Source organism: Petromyzon marinus, chromosome 3, assembly GCF_048934315.1.
Source record: "Petromyzon marinus isolate PM22_M1 ecotype Great Lakes invasive population chromosome 3, UKy_Petmar_22M1.pri1.0, whole genome shotgun sequence".
NCBI classification, from domain to species: domain Eukaryota; kingdom Metazoa; phylum Chordata; class Hyperoartia; order Petromyzontiformes; family Petromyzontidae; genus Petromyzon; species Petromyzon marinus.
The window spans coordinates 9,141,419-9,165,211 of record NC_133669.1 but is presented as its reverse complement, the minus strand read 5'-3'; the positions used below and the strand labels follow the sequence as shown (position 1 = coordinate 9,165,211).

At 52.0% G+C, this 23,793-nt stretch overlaps 1 protein-coding gene across 1 annotated transcript in view; it reads right to left on the bottom strand.

Annotated features, from left to right (window-relative positions):
- Positions 1-2,299: 2,299 nt before the first annotated feature.
- FGF6 (fibroblast growth factor 6) overlaps positions 2,300-23,793 on the bottom strand; it is a 32,446-nt gene continuing 10,952 nt past the window's right edge. The window contains exons 2-3 of the mRNA XM_032981184.2: positions 21,416-21,519; positions 2,300-11,345 (exon numbers count right to left, since the gene is read on the bottom strand). Of these exons, the coding sequence (XP_032837075.1) occupies positions 11,142-11,345; positions 21,416-21,519 (308 nt within the window). The 3' untranslated portion in view covers positions 2,300-11,141. The remainder of the gene's footprint in view (positions 11,346-21,415; positions 21,520-23,793) is intronic.

Genomic DNA, 23,793 nt, shown 5'->3' with positions numbered 1-23,793 from the left:
TAAAGGTCACGATGTCTGTACGTGTGACCGCTAATCTGTATCTCTAATCTCTCGGTTATCTCTATCATATCTCAAGAAATTGTATCTCTCTGTGTCTCATCTCGGTGGGCCACGTCTCTTGGTGGGCAGGCCACTCCAAGAGCCTTCGCGGGTCACATTTTGGCCCCCATGCCACCCTGTTCAAGAACCCTATCATGCATACTTTGTGAAGCAGCTGCGGTGGAGATGATGAGATGAAACTAATCAATGAGGCGAACTAAAATGATTTGAGTTATCCGCGCCGTCGCTCCTCGCGAGCTATGGACGGTTGTGTGTGGGCGCACGCACACTTTTGTAATAATTTATATTTTGGACATCAGTTTGTACGAAAATAAAGTGTATTTTTACAATGTTGGCGATCTGCGTTTATTTACTCTTTGTCAGCAACGGCTGCTGCTCACGTGTAAATGACACTTTAAAATGTTATGCCGAGCGCTGGTAGCTACGAGCCTACGACACACGTGGCCTGGACTCCAGCACTGTGGAGGCAGCGAGGGTCGGTGGATCGTCGCACAGTTGTTGTGAAACTCCCCTCCCGCGGGCTCGCCAGGAGAAGGCGGTACGGCAAGTGGACGAATCGCCATCTGTTTCCATCCGTAAGATGACAAGAGTGTTGCCAGCCTCGCACCCATGGGTTCTCTCCGGGTGCTCCGGTTTCCTCCCACACGTATAATAATAATAAACAACTACTCATTGATGAATTGAAGACATCTTAAAATAAAATACTGCTGGGACCCTCCTGCTAAAGACTGCTATGACGTGGTGGGGGATAAATTGGAGATGAACCGATGTATGGAGATAGACTGCTTATTTTGTTACTTATATTCTCAATAACGGCGCCAATCATTCTTTCAAATTGAAGGTCTTCGTGTGGCTGATGGCAGAATGAAATTCATTATTTATCCTGGAGGAATCCGACGAGCTATGAAGCTCTTTTTCACAGATGTCCAGCAGGGGCAGCTCAGCAAGTTACCCCGTCCCTGATGTTGATGGACAGCAACGTATATATACTGTCGTTGTACATCGAGGCGGTGGAGCCAGACGATTGCTTCAGGAATAGCGGAGTGGTGCATCGTGGCTGTGATGATGTCTCCTCCTCCGTTATTCTAAGTTCAATGGTTCTGTCCAGGGTGACCACAGCCTCTGCACGCTGCTGGAGAGTTTTTTTTTATTTTCCATTTTGTTCATCATCATATTAATCATCATCAAGTTAAAACAATTATTTTACTTGTTTTTTTTTAATTTACCAAGTAAGGGCCACTGAACTTTATAGCTCTTTTTCAGAAGCGACCTGGCCACAAATTATGTTCAACGAAGTGGCTTATCATCACGTGGAAATGTATAGCAGCCGAATACTCTGAACGCATGTTTCTAAACGTGGAGGGAAAACCCGGAGGATCCGGAGAAAAATCCACGCGACCACGGGGAGAACACGCAACCTCGAAATATAGAGGCGCCAGGGTTGGGATCGAATCCACGACCTCCTGTATACCGAGCGAGTTAGCTAACATCTCGATGCGGCTTAGGATTGCTGCCTGGAAGCTTTTGCGGAAGATGCAAGACAGGGAGGCCTTCCGCCTCGGGTCTTTGTCGAGGAGTTTGTGACACGAGATATGTTTCAGCATCAGAGATGTTGTACTACAAGAGATTCCCCGCCAGGGAGCGCATTACACCCACAACGTATAGCTCGGGTTCTTCTGCGTTCTACAGACGGCGGCTGTCTCAGCATTCATCAACTGAACTTGTGACCGATGCTCGACGGTAACGAAAATGCCGACTCTGTGACAGCCATGGAGACAGAGAGACAGGCATGGAGAGAGACGCTGAGATAAACACGCACAGCATCACGGAGACAGAGCGCCTATGAAGGTCGATATAGGCACACGAGTGGGTGGGTGGCCGGAACCACGCCCGGCCACCTTTTTCTCCTTCGTGACGATGCTTACACACCGCACCCGTTGCTCATTTGAGGCTGAGTTGACCTAGGGGAGGCCCAGCACCGGTTCAGATATTCGTCACTGGTGCGGGTGGCCGTGGGCGGGAATCGAACTCGGGTTGTCGGTTCCGTGGCGCAGCGCAGCGCTAACCACAGAGCGCTAACCACGACAGACATACAGAAACACGCAGAATTTCAACGTTCATTTGAACCGAGTCTCCCTTCGCCACGTGGGAGCCGTGTTTACAAATCATCTGGTGCGTGCAGCGTATGAAGACTGCCAAGCGTGGAAAGATGTCCCGTGGTGGATCGCGACGATGGGAGTTTTGGACAACCCCAACACGAAACGTTTATTGTTTTTTTCCGTTGATACAAAAATACACTCGACATTTTGGCCACAATGGCGTCGCTCAGGATAAATACGATGTATAATATTTTTGTTATTTGATTGTAGTGGTGGTGTTTAAGCGAATTCATCATCGCCAAGTGGAATTGCGCCACGTGGTCTCTATCCCAATGTGTGTGTGGGGGGGGGGGCTCGAGGGTGGAGGAGCTGGAGAGGGATTTTCGGGGAGGGGGGAGGGGGGCACGGAAGACGTCGCGGACACCGCTCTCTGTGTTCGCGACTCGAAGCGCGTCCAGCCGCCACGTGGGAGGCGCCGAGAAGGCGGGCACACAGACGGGGTGTCCACGGGGCACCGGACACAGCCACCAAGACGCGCGGCATACTCGAGAGTACGATGCACGGAAGGGCAGAACGGAGGCGTAGCAATCCAGACGCGCAGCGGGCCAGACACAATTTGACCAAACAATGCAGACGAAGACTGCGGGATGTACCGACATACACACAGCAGAGCACACAGACACACAGCAGAGCACAGACACACAGCAGAGCACAGACACACAGCAGCCCACAGATACACAGCAGACACGCAGCGGAAGACCGGACACACTAAACAGACGTCAAACCACGCGACCGCAGATCCCCCCCCCCCGGACACACGTCAGGCTGGATAGCAAAGCAGCCCTGACGCAACGATTCGCCGGGCGCACACCCAACCCCTGCCGTGTAAATGAAGCAAGGCAACGTGACCGGGTGTCGTTCGGACGGTGGCTGCAGACCGGCAGGGGAGTCCCACTGTCGACTGGCTCGCGAGAGAGGCAGGGGAGTGTCCGTGGCTGGGTGGGTGGCGAAGTTGGTGTGGGGTCGTGCCCGTGCCTGGTTTGGCTATTGGGTTAATGTTTCGGACGAGGACTTGTACCGATTTCTCCAGGATAAAGAATTATTCTGATGCTGTACTCGTGCCTGGTTATCTAGTTGGACATGGGCTAGTAATCTTGCCCAGTTGGCTAGTTGGTTAAGGAGAGGGCCAGCTGTTAGGACTGGGCGAACGATAGGTTGCCGAGTTGGTTTGCATTCTGACCACAGGCATTGTGGTTAATGCAGACACGATTCCTTGTTAAAATCATCCTCGTTAAAAGTTTCAGTTTGGTGTTCTAACATATGAACACCTGTTTTGTTGCCAGAAAAAAGGGGAAAAACCTATGATCATATTTTGGTACTGGCAAAGGAGGTCCCATGATGGGTAAATGTCGTCCCATAGGTGGAGTTTGACTTCTATTTTAGGAATTGCGGGTGCATATAATTAATCTAGTTTTCATTTTAATTGTAAACTATTGAAAATACATGTATAAAGGTGTCCAATTTGGGCGGTGCGTTGCCCCCCCCGCCTCCTCCGGCCATGCGTAGTTGTATGGATTGATCTCGTAGTCGTGGCTGGCCAGCTCGTTGGTCAGGGTCATGGGGAAGGTCTTCGTACTCTCGGGGCTGGTCGGCGAGCTGATTAAGGGGGTGCAGGGATCACGTTTCATCGGCTGGTGCGCTCTCGTCTCCCTCTACCCTGCACCCCCCCCCCCCATCGTCACCCATCTCATGTCCCAAGGTGTTTGGCCACCTCTCACAGTCGGCTGGAGTAGCTTCCAAAACCCATCATCTCCCAGGCGCACTGGGAGAAGGCGCGTGCGTGCATGCGTGGTACATTACGATGACTGAGATCACCCACAACGCGGTTGACGCACACGAGACACTGCACACAGTCCCGCGAGTCTCGCTGCGTGTTGGTTTCATCTTGTTGTTGTCGTCGTTCTTGTTGTTGTTATTGTTGTTGTTGCTGGTCGTGAATTCACAAGCGGTGGTGTGGGGCTGCCTCCTTGGCCGGTCTCCACGCCGCCTCCACCGCCCGCTCGCCCGCCACTTTGATCGTCAACCTCACGCATTTTATTTTTTTCCCTCCTCCTCCTCCATCATCATCAATCATCCGTGGTACATCTCGAGATGTATTACGCGAGTTCAATAACGTCGCGTGAAACGGCAGCGGCGTGCGTGTGTGGGTGTGTGTGGGTGACGCACCGATTACTAAATTGTTAACATTTATGAAAGCAGACGTTACGAAATATTAAGTACACATCATCACCCCGATGCTATATATATTCTCAGACGCAACACCCCCCGCTCCTCCGCCCCCCCTCCCCCCCTCCAAAAACAAACAAATAAACAGCTCTTCTTGACTTAAAACTTTCGTGACTGCAGAAATTCATATTCTTGGTTCTTTCGGTAAAGTCACGTAGACAGAAAATACAATAAAAATGAAAAATTTATTCAAATTTAAAATAAAAGCAAATAAACCACGACGTTTCGATCGCAACACAAGCGGTCTTCATCAGGCGGAGACCGCTTGTGTTGCAATCGAAAGGTCGTGGTTTTTATTTTTGTACATATTAATGTATTTTTTAATTTTAATTCTATTGCATTTTTATTTTCTATCCACGTGACTTTACCGAAAGAACCAATAATATAGACAGCTCAATAATATAGACAGCTCTTCTCTTGTAGCTACACATCGACAGGCTGAGTTGTCCCCTGGCTGACCGACACGTGGTGTCACCAAGCCCGGGGAGGGAACTGGGGGGTGCTGTCGTCACGGCCACGGCAGGGGATTGAACAGAGTGCGAAAGTGACCCTGCCGTGCCGTCGCTCCGGCACGACCCAACGTCATTTGAAAGTCTTTATCTGGACGTTCGACGATTCATCCCTCACCGCAATCCCCCCCCCCCCCCCCCGTTCGACCTGACGGCGATTTGGTTTAACCCGTCATCGAATGTTTACGAAATAATACCTGGAAATCCAGCAGCACTGTTTGTAAATCATTTACCTGACTCTTGCTGATTAAGTCCGCAAAGGGTGAGATCGGTCGGTCCGGTCTTTGCCTCCGTAAGCAAATGCTGTTATGGTTGTATAATAATAATAACGGAAGAACGGATGGCCAATGGGCCTATGGACTAAGCCACTTTTGACTTTGTATATACGGCACGTGGGTATACTTGCTGTGCGTGCGGAACGTAGGATAATCGATTGAGTCCGTGCCCCACAACGCTGCACTACGGCGCTCCTACTCAGAGAAACGAGACCCTGCATCGCAAACCAATCCCTGCATCTCGAGCAGCGACAGGACGAGGGAGCTCTTTGTCAATCCGAGCAGAATGTTCCCTGAACATCAGTGTACGCAACGCGGGAAACAAAGACTGCGTCTTTAAGACATCTTAAAAGCAAAGGTGCCTGGGACTATACAGGATGATCCATCGATTATAGATACCCCACTGATTTGTAGAGAAAAAAAAACTCGTATTTATAATACGCTAATGAGAGCGATTGCCCGAACCTTCTCTTACTGCATGGGGGTTCCCCCCCCCCCCCCCCCCTTTAAAGGCAGTGTGATTGACTAATGCGCTGATTGTTTTTATTGTTGTGGCTACGTACGGTGCGAAAGAAGTTCAACTCACGTTGCAGGCCAATCACTGCGCGCGATGCTGGCCAAAGAGAGTAAAAACATCGAATTACGTGTTTCTTGAGGATTGGTGGAGGGGGGAATATGTAGAGGCTTTGACGCAAAAAAATGCTGCGCCCTCCAACGATGTCCCCCGAATGTTTCAGTCAATTTAAGAGACGGGCGTGGCCAAGGCAGTACGAGTGTGGCCAAGCAAGTCAAACTAGGGACCATCAAAGTGAACCACTGCAGTCTGCGCTCCTTCAGCGGATGAGAAGGAGCGGCAAAACTACACGAACTCCCTCCCTCTCTCTCTCTCCTGAAGCCCTCTCGTCGTGGCCGACGGACCTCGACATTGGCATCGAGCTCCTCAACATTTCGCTGCTGCCATACGCAAGAGGAGAATATTAATTGTTTTAGTGGGGTATCTACAAATGGATCGCAGTGTGTCTTGCAAGCAATTCCGCTAAACTTGTTTATTTAGCGGCAAGCCGATTGTGATTAAACACAACTCTAGTGTTTCTTTTCTTTCAGATTTCCACTTTGTACATGTAACACTCTGTAAACGTTTTAAAACAAAATGTCTTAGTAATACCATATTCTCCGAAATAAAAGACGCACTTTTTTCACCCCCTATTAATTAAAAAATAAAACTTAATAGGTGCGTCTTATAATCCGTTAGCTGTGTGTGTGTGTGGATGTAGATACCAGATTTGTGGCACTTTATTACCACCCGGGGCAGGGGTTTGTGGGTGCGTCTTACTTTTCCAGAGAATACGGTAACGACAGCCAACAGTGAGCAACTGCGACAACGCCGAAAACAAACAGGACAACATCAACAATAGAGTTCTAAGCTAGGATAACTAATAAATATTTGGAAATATAAGTGCTGTACAGAATACCTTTCAAACGAAATTATTTTGTTGTGTTTTTCAAATGTTTTTTTTTTTTACAAATAGCAACCGTATATAACTTATAATTAAAATGATCCAAATATACACATAGCCATTTTTTTATAATTCTATACTGTATATATACTGTGTACACACACACTACTCATAGTAAGTACTGTACTGCATACTTAACCGCATTTAAAAAGTGCATTCATCATTTGTAAAGAAGTGGTTGCGGAAGGAGAGGAGATGGTTTGTATAATAGGGTTGGTGGGTCGATGAGTGGTCTGGTGCTCACTGGTCGCCAGGCATGTTTCGATTAATCGAGCGCTCGCGATTGCAACAGCGTGCATCGATCGGATTGTGCGGCGTGAGAATCGATGATTTAATCTGGACACATGGCGACTGTGGCGAGCGAGGCAGAGAGACAAACGATACGAAGGAGACAGTACCAAACGAGACGCGACAAATCATCGGTTCTTGAATCGAATCATAATTTGATTCGTTTGTAAAAAAAAAAAATCCTCTGTTGAATTTGTTCCCATCTCATTCGCGTTGGCTCATTCGTTTGTATTGCCCGTCTCTGACATTTGTCCCATTTAGCCTAAATGAACGTGAGCGTGACATTTTTCATGGAATAGGCATCGATCGCACGCAATCTATTTTCACACGTAATGATTACATATGCATGTGTCAGGAGCGAATGAACGTAACATTTTTGTTCATATATATAAATTGATCAATCGATTAATCGTTTCGTGCCCATTAAAGTGTGATAAATCCTCCACTGGGGGGCGATAGAGACCCGCAGACGGGAGCCACGTGCCCGAAGTCGGTTAACACGAACGCAGTCCAAATGTTGAACTTGCCACTCAGGCTACCGAACCTACCTACCACTCGTGGTCGATAAACTTTCGTGGTACCGTTTAATTTACATGGGCACTTGAGTTTATACAGCATCGAGTGCGACCAATTCTTCTGTTGTTAGATCTGTTTTCCCTTAGGTACAGCCAGTGTAACAGGATGAGTGGCGGGGGGGGGGAAGCGATGGAAATTCCATATTTTCATGGCGATGGCCAGACTGATCATAAAACCCACCACTTGACTTCCCACGAAGTGGTGATCGTTTTAACGGCCTCAAAGGGATGATGGGCTGCAATGGAACCCTGAACAGTGGGATGTAGAGTCAATCAGGATGAGTAGAATAAATACAAATCATAAAAAATGTTCACGTGTTTACCGAGAGTCTCAAGACTTCTTTTGCTAGGCGGGTCCTGCTTTACATTGGGATGTTTGGCCAAGTCATTGTTTTTTTTAATGACGACTTTTTGAAATCAATTCGTGTGGGAGGAAAACCGGGAGTCCCGGGCGAAACCCCACCACCACCACGCACGAGGAGGGCATCACCCTCCAACGTCCTACACAGACGGCTTCAGGAATGCCACCCACTTGCTGCACTGCAAACCGCCCGGTGGGGCAACTTGAGTATATCGCTGCCGGCTTTGGGGAATTTCGCAGGGAGCTCTGCGTGATAGACCAACCCTCGGCCTCCAATGCGATGTCTCACGGGCGTGCCCCACCACGCCAGGCTTGGGTGGTGTTGGATAAGAATGCGTCTCTGGGCTTAGCGGGGCTTCTGTGCAGACCGGAGCTGTGTGTGTGGTCGTGTCAGTGTGTGTCTGTGCGCATCTGCGTCTGTATTCCGTATGTATGAATGTGTGTGTGCGCGTGCGTGTGGTGGGGAGCGCTAGTGTAGCGGTTAGCGCGCCGCGCTACGAACCCGGCTACCCAAGTTCGATTGCCGCTCACGGCCAACACCAGTGACGATTATCTGAACCGGTCCTGGGCCTCCCCTAGGTCGACTCAGCCTCAAATTAGTACCTGGTGCGATGTGTAAACATCACCGTTTGGGAGACAAAGGTGGCCGTGCGTGATGCTGGCCACCCACCCCCTTCGTATGCGGTTCCGGCCTTCATAGGTGATCGTGAACAGCACTTGCCCCAACAGTCTGTTATAGGCTATAGGGGGGATGTTTGTCTTTGCATGAGTATATGTGTACATTTGTGTGCACGTGTCACTAAGTCTGTGCGTTTTACATGCAAGTGTGTGTGAATGTGCCGTGTGTGCTTATCCTGTACGTAGTATTTGTACGTGCGTGTGCGTCGCACATATATACGTGCGTGTTTGTCTATATGTCCTATCCCCCCACATCATCGCCCCATAAAAATATCAAAACCCCGACAGACGTCGGGTTCGGGCAGCTAAAAATCCAGCGTATTTTCCAAATCCTCTTGCATTATATGTTTTAAACAAATATGAGCGGCTATAATAACCGTGTCGGAGTCACTGAGCCGGAACCGCTCAGAGCCTGTGTTCGGATCCAGGTTTCAGCCGCCCGACCATGATTCAACCGAGGTTCTCGAGCGTAGACTCACCGACTCATGTAAAGAGACCGATCAGTGGTAGATCGAGACCCACCCATAGACTCGCAGAGAGACTCGATAACTCAGCTGGAGAGACCGAAAGAGGCCAGTCTAGTCGCCACGGTGGTGCCCCGATGTTAACTACCTCTCCCCGTGGTCTCGTGGATTTTTCTCCATGTCCTCCAGTTTTTCCCTCCAGATTTAGAATCAATATGCGTTTAGAGTATTTGGCTGCTATACATTTCCACGTGATAAGCCACTTCGTTGAGCTTTCATTTGTGGCTTCTAAAAAGAGCGATACAGCTCAGCGGACCTTACCTGGCAACATTTATTTTTTTATTTACTTTATAGTTTTTTGTTTGGTTTGCAAAAACAAAGTTGTGATTAAATGGGTTCTCAAGCATAGCCAATTGATGATGGTCTCAGTCCAGTCACCACCGATGACTGCAAAATGTAATTTTTTCCCATCGTGTTAAACTTGTGGGTGGGGGGGGGGGTAAAATAATTTTCCAAAATGAAATAGTTTTTTATGTGATTGCCATGCGGCGAGGAACGCGTCTATAGTAGCAGGGCACGTGAGGCATTACAATGCCCCCCTCGTGCGAACAAAGAGGGAACCGCAGTGACCTCAGAAGGGCAGTAGTTCTATGACATGATAATCATCATGATCATCGTCATCGTCGTCGTCAATGATCCTCGTCCAGGGCCGTTCCCCGACACGAGGTGACGCTACACTGCTCGATGCTAGAATTCCCAGAAAGGAATATCCACATCTCACGGCAACTCGCTACTAAAATCCCGATCGGGTTACACTCAGGAGAAGCAAAAAATAAAGAACATCAATTATGTTGTTTTGATTTTACACGACACGTGGACAACCCAAAATGATCGGTCAGTAGCAGTCACCGGACATGCGTAGTCCGTTACCATTGGGGACAAGTGGGTTTTGTGGGAAGGGTGTGAGTAAGATGGCGGTCGGACGTCTTGTCCTTCACAAGCCTCACTCGCCTCGCCTCCCCTATCACGTCGGCTCGTATCTAAGAACTGCCGTGTCCCATTATAAGTGCCCTCGCATCTTGCCACATCAACGTTACCGAGGCAAGTCAACTCCACCCATCGCCGCCACCGCCTCAGCCCGCCACCTAAAAAAGGTGTCAGGTCTCCGGACACCTTACGTCTCTTTGTCTATCTCTCGAAGTCTTCCAATCCTCTCATCGTCGTCGTCATCATCATCATCATATTCTTCTCCTCCAGATCATCGCGGACAAATTGCAGCGAAATGGAATCACCGATTCATGAGCAACCACGCGATGATTTGGCGACAGTTGTAAAGTCGATGGCTGTGTTCGGGTGGTCGATGTTCTTCATCAGAGAAGTGGACCTTCATCGTAGGATTGTAATCTTCATCGTAGGATTGTAATCTTCATCGTTTGGAGCCGGAGGTGATTGTGGCTGATGTCTGCTCACTCCATCGAGGCCCCCCTAGGCCACAACTTCATAGTCCAATCAAGCTGTGAGAACCCAAACGCAAACACACACACGCATACTCCACCATCTCTTCCCAATGCTGGTGGCATCATCATCAATTCCCAATCACCATCATGAACTTTGGTCTATCTACTGCTGCATGAAGTCCTCCCCATGCCGTGCCAGTGATTGCGATCTTTGTTGTTGTTCACCGCGCTGGTTCCGCGATGCCACCACAATCAGCGTCAACGCTCATGCATCCCAACTCTCTGATCTCAGATTAACACGTGGGCTTTGATCTCATAGCTCCATCGCAACATCGGCGCTAGTTGACTTCTCGGGCGCTCTCCCCCCACCCCCCTCTCTCTTCTCCTCTCCCTTTGGCTGCCATTCCATCACCAGTCTCTTCCATCGGCCATCATCATCCTCACCACCACCACCATCACCACCCCCGCTTGCGACGGCGTGTCCCACCAAAGCCCACACCTCAGCGTTGCCTCGAACAGTCAAAACGCGACGGGGTTCCTCGTCCGCGTTCCGTTGAAGGGGGCCATCGCGCCTACGCCGGGTGCTCGTTCTCCCCGCCGATGCGTCTGGGCAGGAAGTGCGTGACCGTCAGAGCCAGGGACACCCGGCCGCCCCTCTTGCTGCGCCCTCCCTTGCTGAGGCCGATGTACATCCCGGCGTGCTCCCACGACTCGTAGGCGTTGTAGTTGTTGGGCAGCAGGATCTCGCGGAACTTGCACTCGTCGCTGAAGTTGGACTGCGAGCGAGAGAGAGAGAGAAAAAAAACGTGCAACCGTCCGCGTCAAATTATTCCAACCTCCCGTCTTTCGGAGACAATACTCCCCCGCCACACCCCCCCCCCCTTCTTTATCTTTACCGCAAGTCCTCGCTTTACATGCGGTATTCACACAACGCGTCTTCACAATAACGCGGTTCTTCCATTAGGGAATGCTTTTTGCGTAAAACGCACCGTTATTATAACGCGGAACGCGCCCTGTTATCACACGGAACGCGTCCCGTTATAACGCGGAACGTACCGCATTATAATGCAGAATGCGCCCTTTAAATTGCGAAAGCCGCCCATTATAACTCGAAACGCGCCTGTTATATAACGCAGTTTATGAGCAGGTCGATGACGAACTACTGTCTTGTGCTGCACGGCCGAGTAGATACAGTGTATGGAATAATACAGTAACGCGACGGCATACCCTCGAGATATTTGTCCCGCCATCATACCGTGCGCGCGTGTGCGTACATCGTCAAACTTATGACAGTATCATTCACGGCGAAATTGTTTTCGCTTCACGCATCGACAGCTTGATACGAGGACTCCGCTGCACACGACGGGAACCCAGCACCCCCTTGAGCGAGCGGCACGTAGGGAGGGGGTACGTGGCCTGAGTTGTGCCTCCTTCCTGCGGCTCGTCATGAACACACAACTTTGCCAGCAGGTTATTTACGCAATTGCTGTCCGGCGGCGGGAGAGGTCACAAGAATGACACTCACATTCGGAGCAATCCTCATTTCTAAATGCCCCAAATGTCACGTCCATCATCCTTACGCTTGGCAAATTGCTGCCGCCACTCGGCCGCCCGAGTTCGATTCCCGCTCGCGACCACTTAGGGAGGCAAAGGCGTGGTGCTGGCGACCCACCCCCTCGTGTGCCGTGGGGGCCTTCAGTGGTGCTCGCTAGCAGCACTTGCCTCAAAAGCATGTTAAGGCTACACGGGGATCTTTGTCCTTGGCTTGTTGATAGTATACATTTGGGGAGTGCTGGCACAGTGGTGAGCGCACTGCATTACGAACCTGGCAGCCCAAGTTCGACTCCCACTCATGGCCACCGACACCAGTGACCATTTTCTGTCCCTCCCCTACGTCGACTCCGCATCAAATGCGTGCCTGGTGCGATGTATAAACATCGCCACTCGGGGTGGGGGGGGGGATACAAAATCAGCCGGGCGAGGTGCTGGCCACCAACCCCCTCGTGTGCCCTGCCAGCCTGAATAAGTTCTCGCTCCCAGCGCTTGTCGCAACAGCCTGTTCAAGGCTATACGGTGGGAGGTCTTTGTTGTATACATGGCAGTGGAGGCAGCAAAGCGAGGAAGAGACGGGGTGATGAGGCGGAGCGGTTGGGAGCGAGCGTGTGCGGACACGTGCCGCGGGGATGCCTTTGACGCAGCGCGCACACCCCCACTCTCAACTGCAAAGGTCATCGCCCGCCTGATGGAGCGGCAGGTGTTTGCCTTGAACATAACCGCACGGCGACAACTGCTCTCCGCCGCCGCCGTCGCTACACATCGTTGTGTCTGTCGCCCGGGGCCGCGTGTAAGCACTTGAGGATGAATGCCTCGACATTAGCGCTCGTGTTGCGAGTCGAAAGGTGCGAGTCTCGCGCGGGTCGGCAAAGGTCATGCCCGGGAGCGACGGCTCACAAAGATGACCCCCTAACCGCTCACTCTCACCCACCCACCTACCCACCCGCTCGCCTGCTCGCCCAACCGGCCATCCCCTCTCTCCCTATCTTGTCCCTCTCAATTCTCAAGCACAAGCACCGGTGCCTTTGTCAATCCACTGCTGAATGAAGGTTCACTGCATCGCGCGCTTCCAGATGAACTTCTGCGGCGTTCTGGAACGCTCTCGTTTCCGATATTAGGAAGCCACTGGAGCTTTTAAATCATCTGGATTTAAAACGAATTTCTTTAGAACTGGTTTAAAGTTTTTAGTTTGTTGTCCTTACCCCGCACCTCCGATTTGCACGGTTGGTTACGTACGGTGCAAAAAGGTTCAACATACATACAACGTTTCCCCACCCACCCACCCCACCTTCCTTCACTATGCTCGTCAGTGTGTGTTGGTGAAAGTGACGAAGTGAAGCCTGGGACCGGTTGAGATATGACTCGCCACCGATGTTAGCCGTGATCGGGACTCTTGTCACGAACCAAACCACCCCCAAATCTCTCGCCCCCCACCACCACCAACCTAATCCCCCCCCCCCAAATCTCCCCCTCATCAAGCTAACCCCCCCAATCTCCCCCCCTCCACCAACCAAACCACCCCCAAATCTCCCCCCCACCAACCGAATCCCCCCCCAAATCTCCCCCTCACCAAGCTAACCCCCCCAAATCTCCCCCCCTCACCACCAACCTAACCCCCCCAAATCTCCCCCCCCCTCACCACCAACCTAACCCCCCCAAATCTCCCCCCCCCCCCCACCACCACCAACCTAACCCCCCCAAATCTCCCCCTCCCCCCCCTCACCACCAACCAAACCCCCCCCCAAATCTCCCCCCACCCCACTCCCCACCACGTATCACTCACCACTGAACTAACAACACGAAACGACGCAATGTCCGACTCCACAAATAGACGAAGGAGACATCACGGCGACGCACTCCGCTGCTCTTGGCGCCGGTTCTTCCCCATCTCCCTTGACCCACCTGGACGTGGAGGTTGTCGTTGTTTCTCTGCAATCTTACATCAGCAGCCGTGCGAACGAAGAAGACGCGACCGAACTTCAGTGGCGAGTCATGCGCGCGCGCCTCTCCCGGACGTCGAGTAAACCTCCACGCGCGACCGACGTGGCGCGGCGACAGGCCTTCATCTCGCGGTGGGATTGACCAAGGGATGAATGAACGTGATTCACGATCTTATTTTATTTTTTAGCACGACCGTAGGCTTGCAAAACAAAGCGAATTCAACCTCTAAATCGTTCCCTTCGGTCACGATGGAATCGCCGTCGGCCGCCACCGCGTGTGCCATTCATTGTGCGGCAGCCAATTAACGAACGCTCAATTAAACAGGCATGCGGCCCAGGGTGCACTGTAGGAAACCCGATCGCTGACGTGAGAAGAGCGGAGTTGGGGGAGAGGATCGGGTGGGGGGGAGGTGAATCAGCGGTGGGAAGAGAGAGAGAGAGAGGGGATTCGGCGTGATGCGTGAACGACAATTCCACAGCAGCGCCCGCACGCTGTGAGACAATTTTTAAGGGTTCGACACCGGAGCAGGCGTGGCCAGCAGTGCCGGACTATCCTAGGAGCACGAGTAGCTACACAAGTAGCTACATATGTAGTAGCTACATGTGTAGTAGCTACATGTGTAGTAGCTGCACGTGTAGTAGTAGATACACGTGTAGTAGCTACACATGTAGTAGCTACATATGTAGTAGCTACAGACCCCGCACTTTCAAGGACCCCACGCTAAATGCTTTCAAGCTATCAATTCCGGTTCAGTGATTCTGCACTTGCTCTATTACTATAGTACTATACCGCCTTCAACTTTTATGAACGACTGGGTGTTTAAGGTTAGCGATTTGACGTATTACCTGGCTGTGTAGCAAATGAAAAACTACAATTACTCGACTATGCAAGTGAAAACATGTGTTTTAATATTTACGTTTTTTTTTATTTAGGGCCCCTTTATAACATACGCTACAGGCCCCGCACGAGCTTAATCCGGCACTAGTGGCCAGCGATTCGAGTCTTGCGAACGATGGTGACAAACATATTCAGCAGCTGAATGGCAGTGTCGAGGTCTGCTGTTTGCCACGACCAGAGGGCTTCGGGAGAGAGGAGTTCGTGCTGTGGAGTTCGTGTAGTGGAGTTCGTGTAGTGTTGCTGTTCCTCCTCCTCCTCCGTTGAGGGTTTGCGCAGATTACGGTGGTTTACTATAAGGACCATAGTTTGGGTTGTATGGCCACAATCGCCCTACTGTGGTTTGTCTTTAATGTATCTCTTGTATCTCTATGATTCTCTACGTAGCTCTATGAGTCTCCATGTATCTCTGTTTGTCTCTATGGGTGTAGTACCACGTGGTCCAGAGTTCGGGGTTGTATGGCCCCACTCGCACGACACCACTGCCACGTGTGTCTTTAATTTTTGCATTCACGTAGGGGATGTGCGCATCGGCCTGGTGATGTTTACATTGCAACGACAGACGTGGCAGACGTTGAACTTGCACCTCCGATAAGCACGGTTGGCTACGTGCGGCGCGAAAGAAGTTCAGCATACATACGACATTACATGAGAATGTGCAGCCACTTGTCAATCCACTGCCCATGACTGATTCATCCTAAACTCACCTCGATCTCCTCCTTCGTCCACGGTAAAACTTCAGTGGTATCCATTTATTGATTTGGCCAATAAGAGTGAATTACTTGATTAGCCCACTCATTTCAAATTATTGGTCACGTCATTCACTGTTATTTGGGACCATGAAGGGATTAGAATCAATAAAGCTACGCAGTCCCAGGCGGTACCAAGAAGTGAGACATCTGGTCTGGACTTATGGACTGCATACCTCGGAAGCTGATGAATCAATTTACCCATTGGTTAAATATGTCACGTGGCAGGACCCTCCTGACAGAGAGTCTTGAGCCTTGGTGAGGCTTCCCTGGATAACGAAAGTGCACACTTTTTGAAAAATCAATTTACAAAGTGGCACACTTGAACTCACGCTCACACCTATTCACAAATGCACAGTCACTCAGAAACAACCTCACTAAGTGACGGACATTTTCACGCTCAGATACAAAGACCCCCCCCCCCCACCCCACCTCATAGCCTTAACAGACTGTTGGGGCGAGTGCTTAGCGAGCACCTATGAAGGCCGACTGGGATAGGAGAGGGTGGGTGGCCAGCACCACGCCTGGCCACTTTTGTCACCCCCAGTGGCGATGTTCACACAAAAATGGCACCAGGTACTAATTTAAGGCTGAGTCGATCGAGAGGAGGCTCAGGAGCGGTTCAGATCATGGTCACTGGTGTTAACTGTGAGCGGGAAGCCTACTCGGGTCGCGATGTTCACAAGCGCAGCGCGCTATCCGCTACAATTGCCCTCCGCACGCTCACAAACACACAAACAAAGACAAAGATCCCCCATATATCCTGTAACATACTGTTGAGGCAAGTGCTGTTAACGAGCACCTATGAAGGCCGGAAAGGCACACAAGAAGGTGGGTGGTCAACACCACGCCCGGCCGCCTGTGTCTCCATAGTGGAGTGGCGATGTTTACACACCGCACCAGGTGCTCATTTGAGGCTGAGTCGACCTAGGGGAGGCCCAGGACCGGTTGAGATAATCGTCACCGGGTGTTGGCCGCGAGCGGGAATCGAACTCCGGTGGCCGGGCTTGTAGCGCAGCGCGCTAACCGCTACACTACCGCTCCCGACTCGCTCACAAACACACACTCACACACACACTCGCACGCACACTCTCGTGCTCCCAGAAGAAACCGGATAGCTCACTCCGCGTGCACGCGAGAGTGGAGTGCCGCGCGTCAGCCGCGGCTCGGAACCGCCGTTTGCTCGCGAGCAATTCTGTTCCGCCATTCACTCATTATTATTACGAGCGCGCTCGGCGTGACACTGGGGCGAAGCGACAGGCGCGCGTTACGTGCCTCGCTCATACGGGCGAGTGACCGCAGCGCGTTCACGGACGACGAGGTCCCGCGTGAGATGTGCGCCCGCGAACGTGGCGGTGGCGACGATGAGATCGGACGGACGGCGTCTCTTTCTCTCTCTCTCTCTCAAGAGCTGTCACCCTCACGTTCACCTTCTGAAGCGCTCGCTCGTCACCGTGGCGTGCGCGATGACTACCACCACCACGTGACTTTTCTTTCGTGTTGTGCGCGGTGCATTTAGCGCCACAGCGCGTGGATTCATAGCGTTTGTTTGTTTGCTGGTGACGTTGTGTATTTCATATCGGAATCGCCTCCAGTGCTGTTGCTGCTGGCGGCAATAAAAGTTGTTTAAAAATCAAAGTCTAGAGCTGTCACCGTCCGGAGACCTCCCCCCACCCCCCATCAGTGAACGCTTTGTCTGTCTGCATGGCTCTCGCTCGTTCCCTTCCTCTCTCTGGTATTTCGTAACGACGCATTTGAGAGACTGGTCTGTCAATCTGCTCTCTTAAAGATATGATCAGAGACCGGTTTGTCAGTTCATTGTCTGCAGACCTCATCAGACGACTACAGAATCAGAATATGCATTTATACTCGAGGAATCCGATGAGCTATGAAGCTCTTTTTTTGTAAAGATGCCCAGTATGGGCGGGTAAGAACGTTAAAACAGCAAACAGTACAAACACATGATAGTAGTGCAAAGTACAAGAAAGGTAAACTAATCAGCCAGTCCGTCCGTCGAATGGAGGCCCCGTTAGACAGCAGTCCGTCCACCTGTCTCTCTGTCTGTGTTTGTTTTTTGAACAATTACACAATGCAAGAGACGAGTCTGCCAATCTCCTATACTGTATATATGTGCTATGAAGAATGGCCAATTCCAGAATTGGTCCTTGAAGATGGCATCACAAAACTACTTATTTAGCCACAATACGGTCACACCTTTTTACGCGCACTGACTAGAGTGTTCCTCACATGCTAATCAAATGAAAATAATAAAATCTTACTCATGAAAATCCAATTATAATTTGTTGGGGTTTTTTTTTGCCGTGCGTGCAGGCATTCGTGACCGGGCTGAGACCATCAATTCGCTACCCCTTGAGAAACCCAGCGCGAACAAGCGCGGCTGAAAACCCGGACTCGAACCCAGGTCCTCAGCTGTGTCAGCGCAGGTTTCCTGATGCCCGAGGTCACCAGTCTACTGGCTCTAAAATTCCAGCCGCCTGGGTTCAATTCCTGGTCACGCACATCACAAAGAGGCAAACGGTGTCTGATCTCGTTTGCAAAATCCTTTTTTTTTGTCGATGAGCGTGTGGCTGAGTGTGGCTGGGTGGCCTGGTAAGTTCCTGAGTGGATGCTTTACTGGCTTGCTTCATGGAGGGAATTGCTAAGTGGCTGATATTTGCAAACACACACGGAGCTGTCAAGGTGCAGCCCTGCAATGTCTTGGCTCGCGCCACTGCTGGCGATTGGGCCTTAGATCGAGACAGATCTGGAGAGCTCCACTCAAGGGTGTTTTTCGGCACACTCTTCGGGAGAGGTGTAGCTATTAACTCGCCACTGACGTTAGCCGTGGCCTAGAATCAAAATCTGGTCGCTGGGTTGGTACTGCAGTGATCTAACCGTTGCGCCACTGCCCCCCCCCTCCACCGACCCCCCCCCCCCAACACACATAAGTGCATGCACGCATGTATATATATAACCTATTTCAATTACATCACGCACGCAATGGTTATTAAATACGCACATGGCAGCATTAAGAACGTGTGGCGACACGCAGGCAGGGAGAGAGGCATCGCGCAGACTCACAGAGAGTGAGACGGGCGATAATGACGAGGTTTAGCCCGAGTGCTTTGCTCGCATGGGGCAGGCAAATGACAAGGGCTGATGCCGCGTATTTGCGCAACGCGGTGGAGACACAGGTTATTATTAGGGCACAATTACGGGTGAAAATCAGCGTGTAAGTGCGTGCATGTATGTGCGTGAGCGTGGAGCGGTAGTGCGGTGATTAGCGCGCTGCGCTACGAACCAGGTGACCCGAGTTCGAATCCTGCTCACGGCCAACACCGGATAACGATTATCTGAACCGGGTCTGGGCCTTCCCTAGGTCGACTCGGGAGACAAAAGTGACTCGGAATGGTGCTGGTCACCCACTCCCTCGTGTGCTGTGCCGGCCTTCATAGGTGCTCGCGAATAGAACTTTCCCCTACATTCTGTTTAGGCTACACGTTGTGGGTGGGAGAGAACATCAGTGGCGAATGCCTGAACCCTGTCCTGGGCCTCCCCGAGGTCGGCACAGCCTCTAACGAGTAAACCCGATGCCGCGTGTGAATACGCCGGCGCGGGGGTGAGAGACAAAGACGGCGCGGCTCCGGCCCAAACCTTCCGCTGTTGCGACCTTCGTAAGCGCACCTCGCTCACGTGGGGCGATCTGCCCTCGGCAGCTTGTGTAGGCTCCCGTGGGGCGATTTTTGCACGAGGTGAGTCGCTGGCGACCTGATTTACAACCACAATCGTCGTGGTCGCTGCCTTACGCAGGAAAACAGCTCGGAAAGCGGACCTCTCTCGTGTCCTGACGACGCACACCGACGCTGTGTGTGGGATACGTTGGCTGTGCGGGTGTTTTTGGAACCTGAGCTGGCTGGGCGGTTTCAGGGGGGTCAGAGACAACCGGTTTGAATCCGAGTTTCAGCCGCCCGTGATGAAACGGGGTTCTCTCGAGTGTAGAGAGCTAATGGTCTCAGCACGGTCACCAATGACTGCACCACCCCCCCCCCCTGCCGCCACCCCCACCCCCGCGTAATGTGAGGTTTTAAAAAATAATAATTTGTGAGCACGGCGCTTCGGGCTCCTGCCCGCGGAATTTCTGTGCCCCCTTCTCTGCTAATTGCTCGTGCTCTGTGCCGGGCCCTTGTCAGAAAAAAAAACACAAAAAAACGAAAATTATAATTTGACTTTCCACCGAATTTGTATATATTAATTTGACTCAGAGAATAGAATAATAAAAACTAGTTTGACTGCTGCGCGAGGATCATTTCTCTGTGCCGGGGAGCGTGGGATGGGAAATCTCAATCCCCGAGTGTGCGGATTCGAGCTGTCACTGGAAGAGATCTCAGGAGCAGTTCTGCGAGATCTCCTTCCGCGCACCGTGCTCCGATACCGAAGGAGATTCTCTTCTTTCTGTGAGCGTTCCCAATGAATGGACTACATCTATAATTAGACGGGATGAATCCGATGAGCCATCAAGCTCTGTTTTTTAACAGACGTCCATATACGCACGGCGTGTGTCCGGCCTTGCTGACCCGGGAAAAAAAAAACATTCCCGCGCCCGGCACACCGTATCCACCAAGAGTCCTCTCGCTCACGACTGTCACTACGAGTCGCGTGCCGTCCACTCCTCCTCGAGTCTAACAGCAGCGTCACGGACAACATTCAGCGAGAAATGAAAACCTTGGCGCAATGGATGGCGTACAAGCAGCCCCAGCCGTCACCCCCTCCCCCCCATTCTTGTTTATAGCGGAGGAGTGGTGGTGGTGGTGGTGGGGGGCACGACACGACAAGGTCAATGTGTTAAGCAAACTTTAAACAGATGTTAGACGACGCCCCAACAGAATGAATGACGACGCGATCGGCGTTGTGCCTGTCGCGCGCATTCTGCTGGGAGGCTCGCGCCTCTTGAGTACGAGGAACGTGTGTATGTATGTATGTGTATGTGTGTGTATATATGTGTGTGTATGTATGTGTGTGTGTATGTATGTGTGTGTATTTGTGTGTGTCTTTGTCTTTGTATGTGTGTGTATGTATGTGTGTGTATGTGTGCGGGGAGCGGTAGTGTAGCGGTTAGCGCACTGCGCTATGAACCTGGCGACCCGGGTTCGATTCCCGCTCACGGCCAACACCAGAGACGGTCCTGGGCCTCCCCTAGGTCGACTCAGCCTCAAATGAGTACCTGGTGCAGTGTGTAAACATCGCCACTGGGGAGACAAAGGCGGTCGGACGTGGTGCTGGCCACCCACCCCCTCGTGTACCGTTCCGGCCTTCATATGTGTATGTGTGTGTTTATGTTGGGCTTCTTTCGCACCGTACGTAGCTAACGGTGCTAATCGGACGTGCGGGGGAAGGAGGAGACTGCCAACAAAGCAGCTCTAAGGAAATGGATGTGTCGACTTGACTCCGAGAACTTTCAAGGGGGGCCCAGCACCCCCCCCCACTCCCTCCCCCCCCCACCCCCTCAGACTGAGAGGTATAAATAGGGTGAGGAGGGTGAGGAGTCTGGACAGGGTGAGAGGAATTATGAGGGTGAGGAGGGAGAAGGAGAGTAAGAACAGCGAGGAGTACAAGGGGTGAGGAGGGTGAGGAGGGTGATGAGTGTGGGGTGAGTGAGAGGGGTGAGGAGGGCAAGAGGGGTGAGCCAAGTGAGCGGGCCGCGGACTCACCGATGCGTACAGCTTCCCCTTGTTACTCATGGCGATGAAGAGGCCGGCCTTGACCCCGTAGAGGCTCACGACCCCTCGCTCCACCGTGGCGATCTCCAGGAGACCTGCGGCCACGGCGTTACCGTCATGCACAGGGGGCGGGGCATCGTCGTCATCATCATCATCATCGCCGCAATCATTCCTGTAACACGGAATTGGATGACGCTGCAAGGTGTTGAGGAACGAGTGGCAGCAGCAGCGATAGAGGGGCTACTTGGGGGTCACGATAGGGCTGTAGGGGAGGCTTTAAGAGAGAAACCGGAGGGAGGTTATAAGGATGGAGGGGAGCTGCTAAGCGAAGGTCTCCTGCAGGCCGCCATCCGGCTCCCTCCCCGCGCTCACCTGAGCTCATGGGGCGCGGTGCAAACCCCGATGGGGTTGAACTCGGCTACGAGGGCGGTGCACGGCATCGCGGGCACACGATGCAGGAGAAAGATGATGAAATTTGCCTCCCGATTAGCACGGTTGGCTACGTACGACGCACAATAAGCGGTGGGGCGGGACGAGTATATCCACAGGATAACCACTGACGACTTCCCACACAAAAGTGGAGCTCATTTGATTAACCCCGATTCGTAATCATGCCCTTCCGATGATGAAGCTGCGCAACGCCGAGTCTCGGAGACTCCCTCTCAGGAGGGTCCTGCAGCACTGGGGCGTTTGGCCAGTTCCACTTGACGTCGTACGGAGCCACCCTCGAACGGTAAGAAACCCGAGCGGCCTGCGGAAACGCCGCCACCCCCCCCCCCCGTCTCCCACGATCCCCGCTTGCCGTACCACCGCCCTCTCCTCGCCACCTGTCACCCCAGCGGGTGATGGAGTTCCACACACACACACAAAAACTCCGCCTGATCCGTAAACCCTCGCCTCCAAAAGCACCGGAACGATGGTGTGCGCGTCAACGCAACAGATTTCTGTCATCGGAGCGAAATGTTACAGCAGAGAGATAGAAACTCCTCGTCATGACCACGAGCCATTATCAATCCACCGCTGGATGAAGGCCTCTGTCATCTGTCACAACCCTGCGATGCAACAGTCCGCGCGAGCGACTGAAAATGGGCACGCGCGTAATCAACCCCTAGGCGGTGTCGGCCAGCCGATCGCTATGTCGGTCACAGAGGACGCTAGTGCGGGGGGGGGGGGTCACCCGATCGATGGGGCGGGAGGACATCAGCCCAATTAGAAGGGGCGCCCCTCCCGCCCGTGGTGGGTGAGGGGGAGGTCGGCCCCCACCTAATGAGGAGTGAAGGGGGGGGCATCAGCCCCCACCAAGTAGACGTGGCGCCCCCCCCCCCCGCTCGTGGTGAGGGAGGGGGGGATCGGCCCCCACATAGTGGTTTCGACATGTTTGTTTTGTTGTAGTACGGAGTTAGACTGATGGCCTTAATTTAAGTTGTCTTGTGGTTGTTGTTTAACTTGCATCCCACTGGGATTTTTTGCACACAGCGTTGGTGTACGGTGCTTTTTTTAAGAATATGTTGCTGTTTTTTAATGGATTTTCTGTTTGCACAGTCACACAAAGTCACTTCAAGATGTTTTTCTTGTTCGTGTTTTTGTGTTGTTGTTTGTTGTGGTTGCACCCGATTCAAGAGCCGAATGGCTCACAGGGCTATACCAAAATAAATAAACTGAAACTGAAACCCCTGGACGAGTTCCCTCCCTTAGCTACCGCCCCTTCTTTAGTCTTGCCCACCGGCCACCACCCATGCCCAAGCCCACCTTTCTACACGATCAACCACCGAATGACGCCATTAATCGCGGATGTTCTCTGCTCCACGTGTCCCCCTCGCTCTGCCCCTCTCAGTGTCATTTTTCAGTTTCATGTATTAGGTATAGCCCTGTGAGCCATGCGGCTCTTGACTCGGGTGCAACCGCAACAAACAAAAACATGAACAAAGAACATCTTAAAGTGACTACGCGCAACAGAAAAATCCAGGAAAAAAACTGCAAAATCTTCATCCCAAGCGCGCGTCTCCCCGTGCTTCTGCGCGCACCGTTATGGCTCTTGCCCCGTCTTCTTCGTGACCAGGGTCCACACGACGACTCGGCCCCGTGTACCGTAGCGGATTACACGCGCGCACGGGTCAAGATAACGCAGCGAAATATTCCAGCGAAAATCCGTGAACTGCACAGAGCAAACGCTGTGGTGGGGGAAGAGCTGCTGAACAAGGCAGAGCTTACTAGGGAATAGTTATCTGCCTCCCCCCCCCATTGCCTACCTGGTACTACAACACCTGGTTACTACAACAACTGATACAACACCTGGTACTACAACACCTGGTTACTACAACACCTGGTACTGCAACACCTGGTTACTACAGCACCTAGTACTACAACAC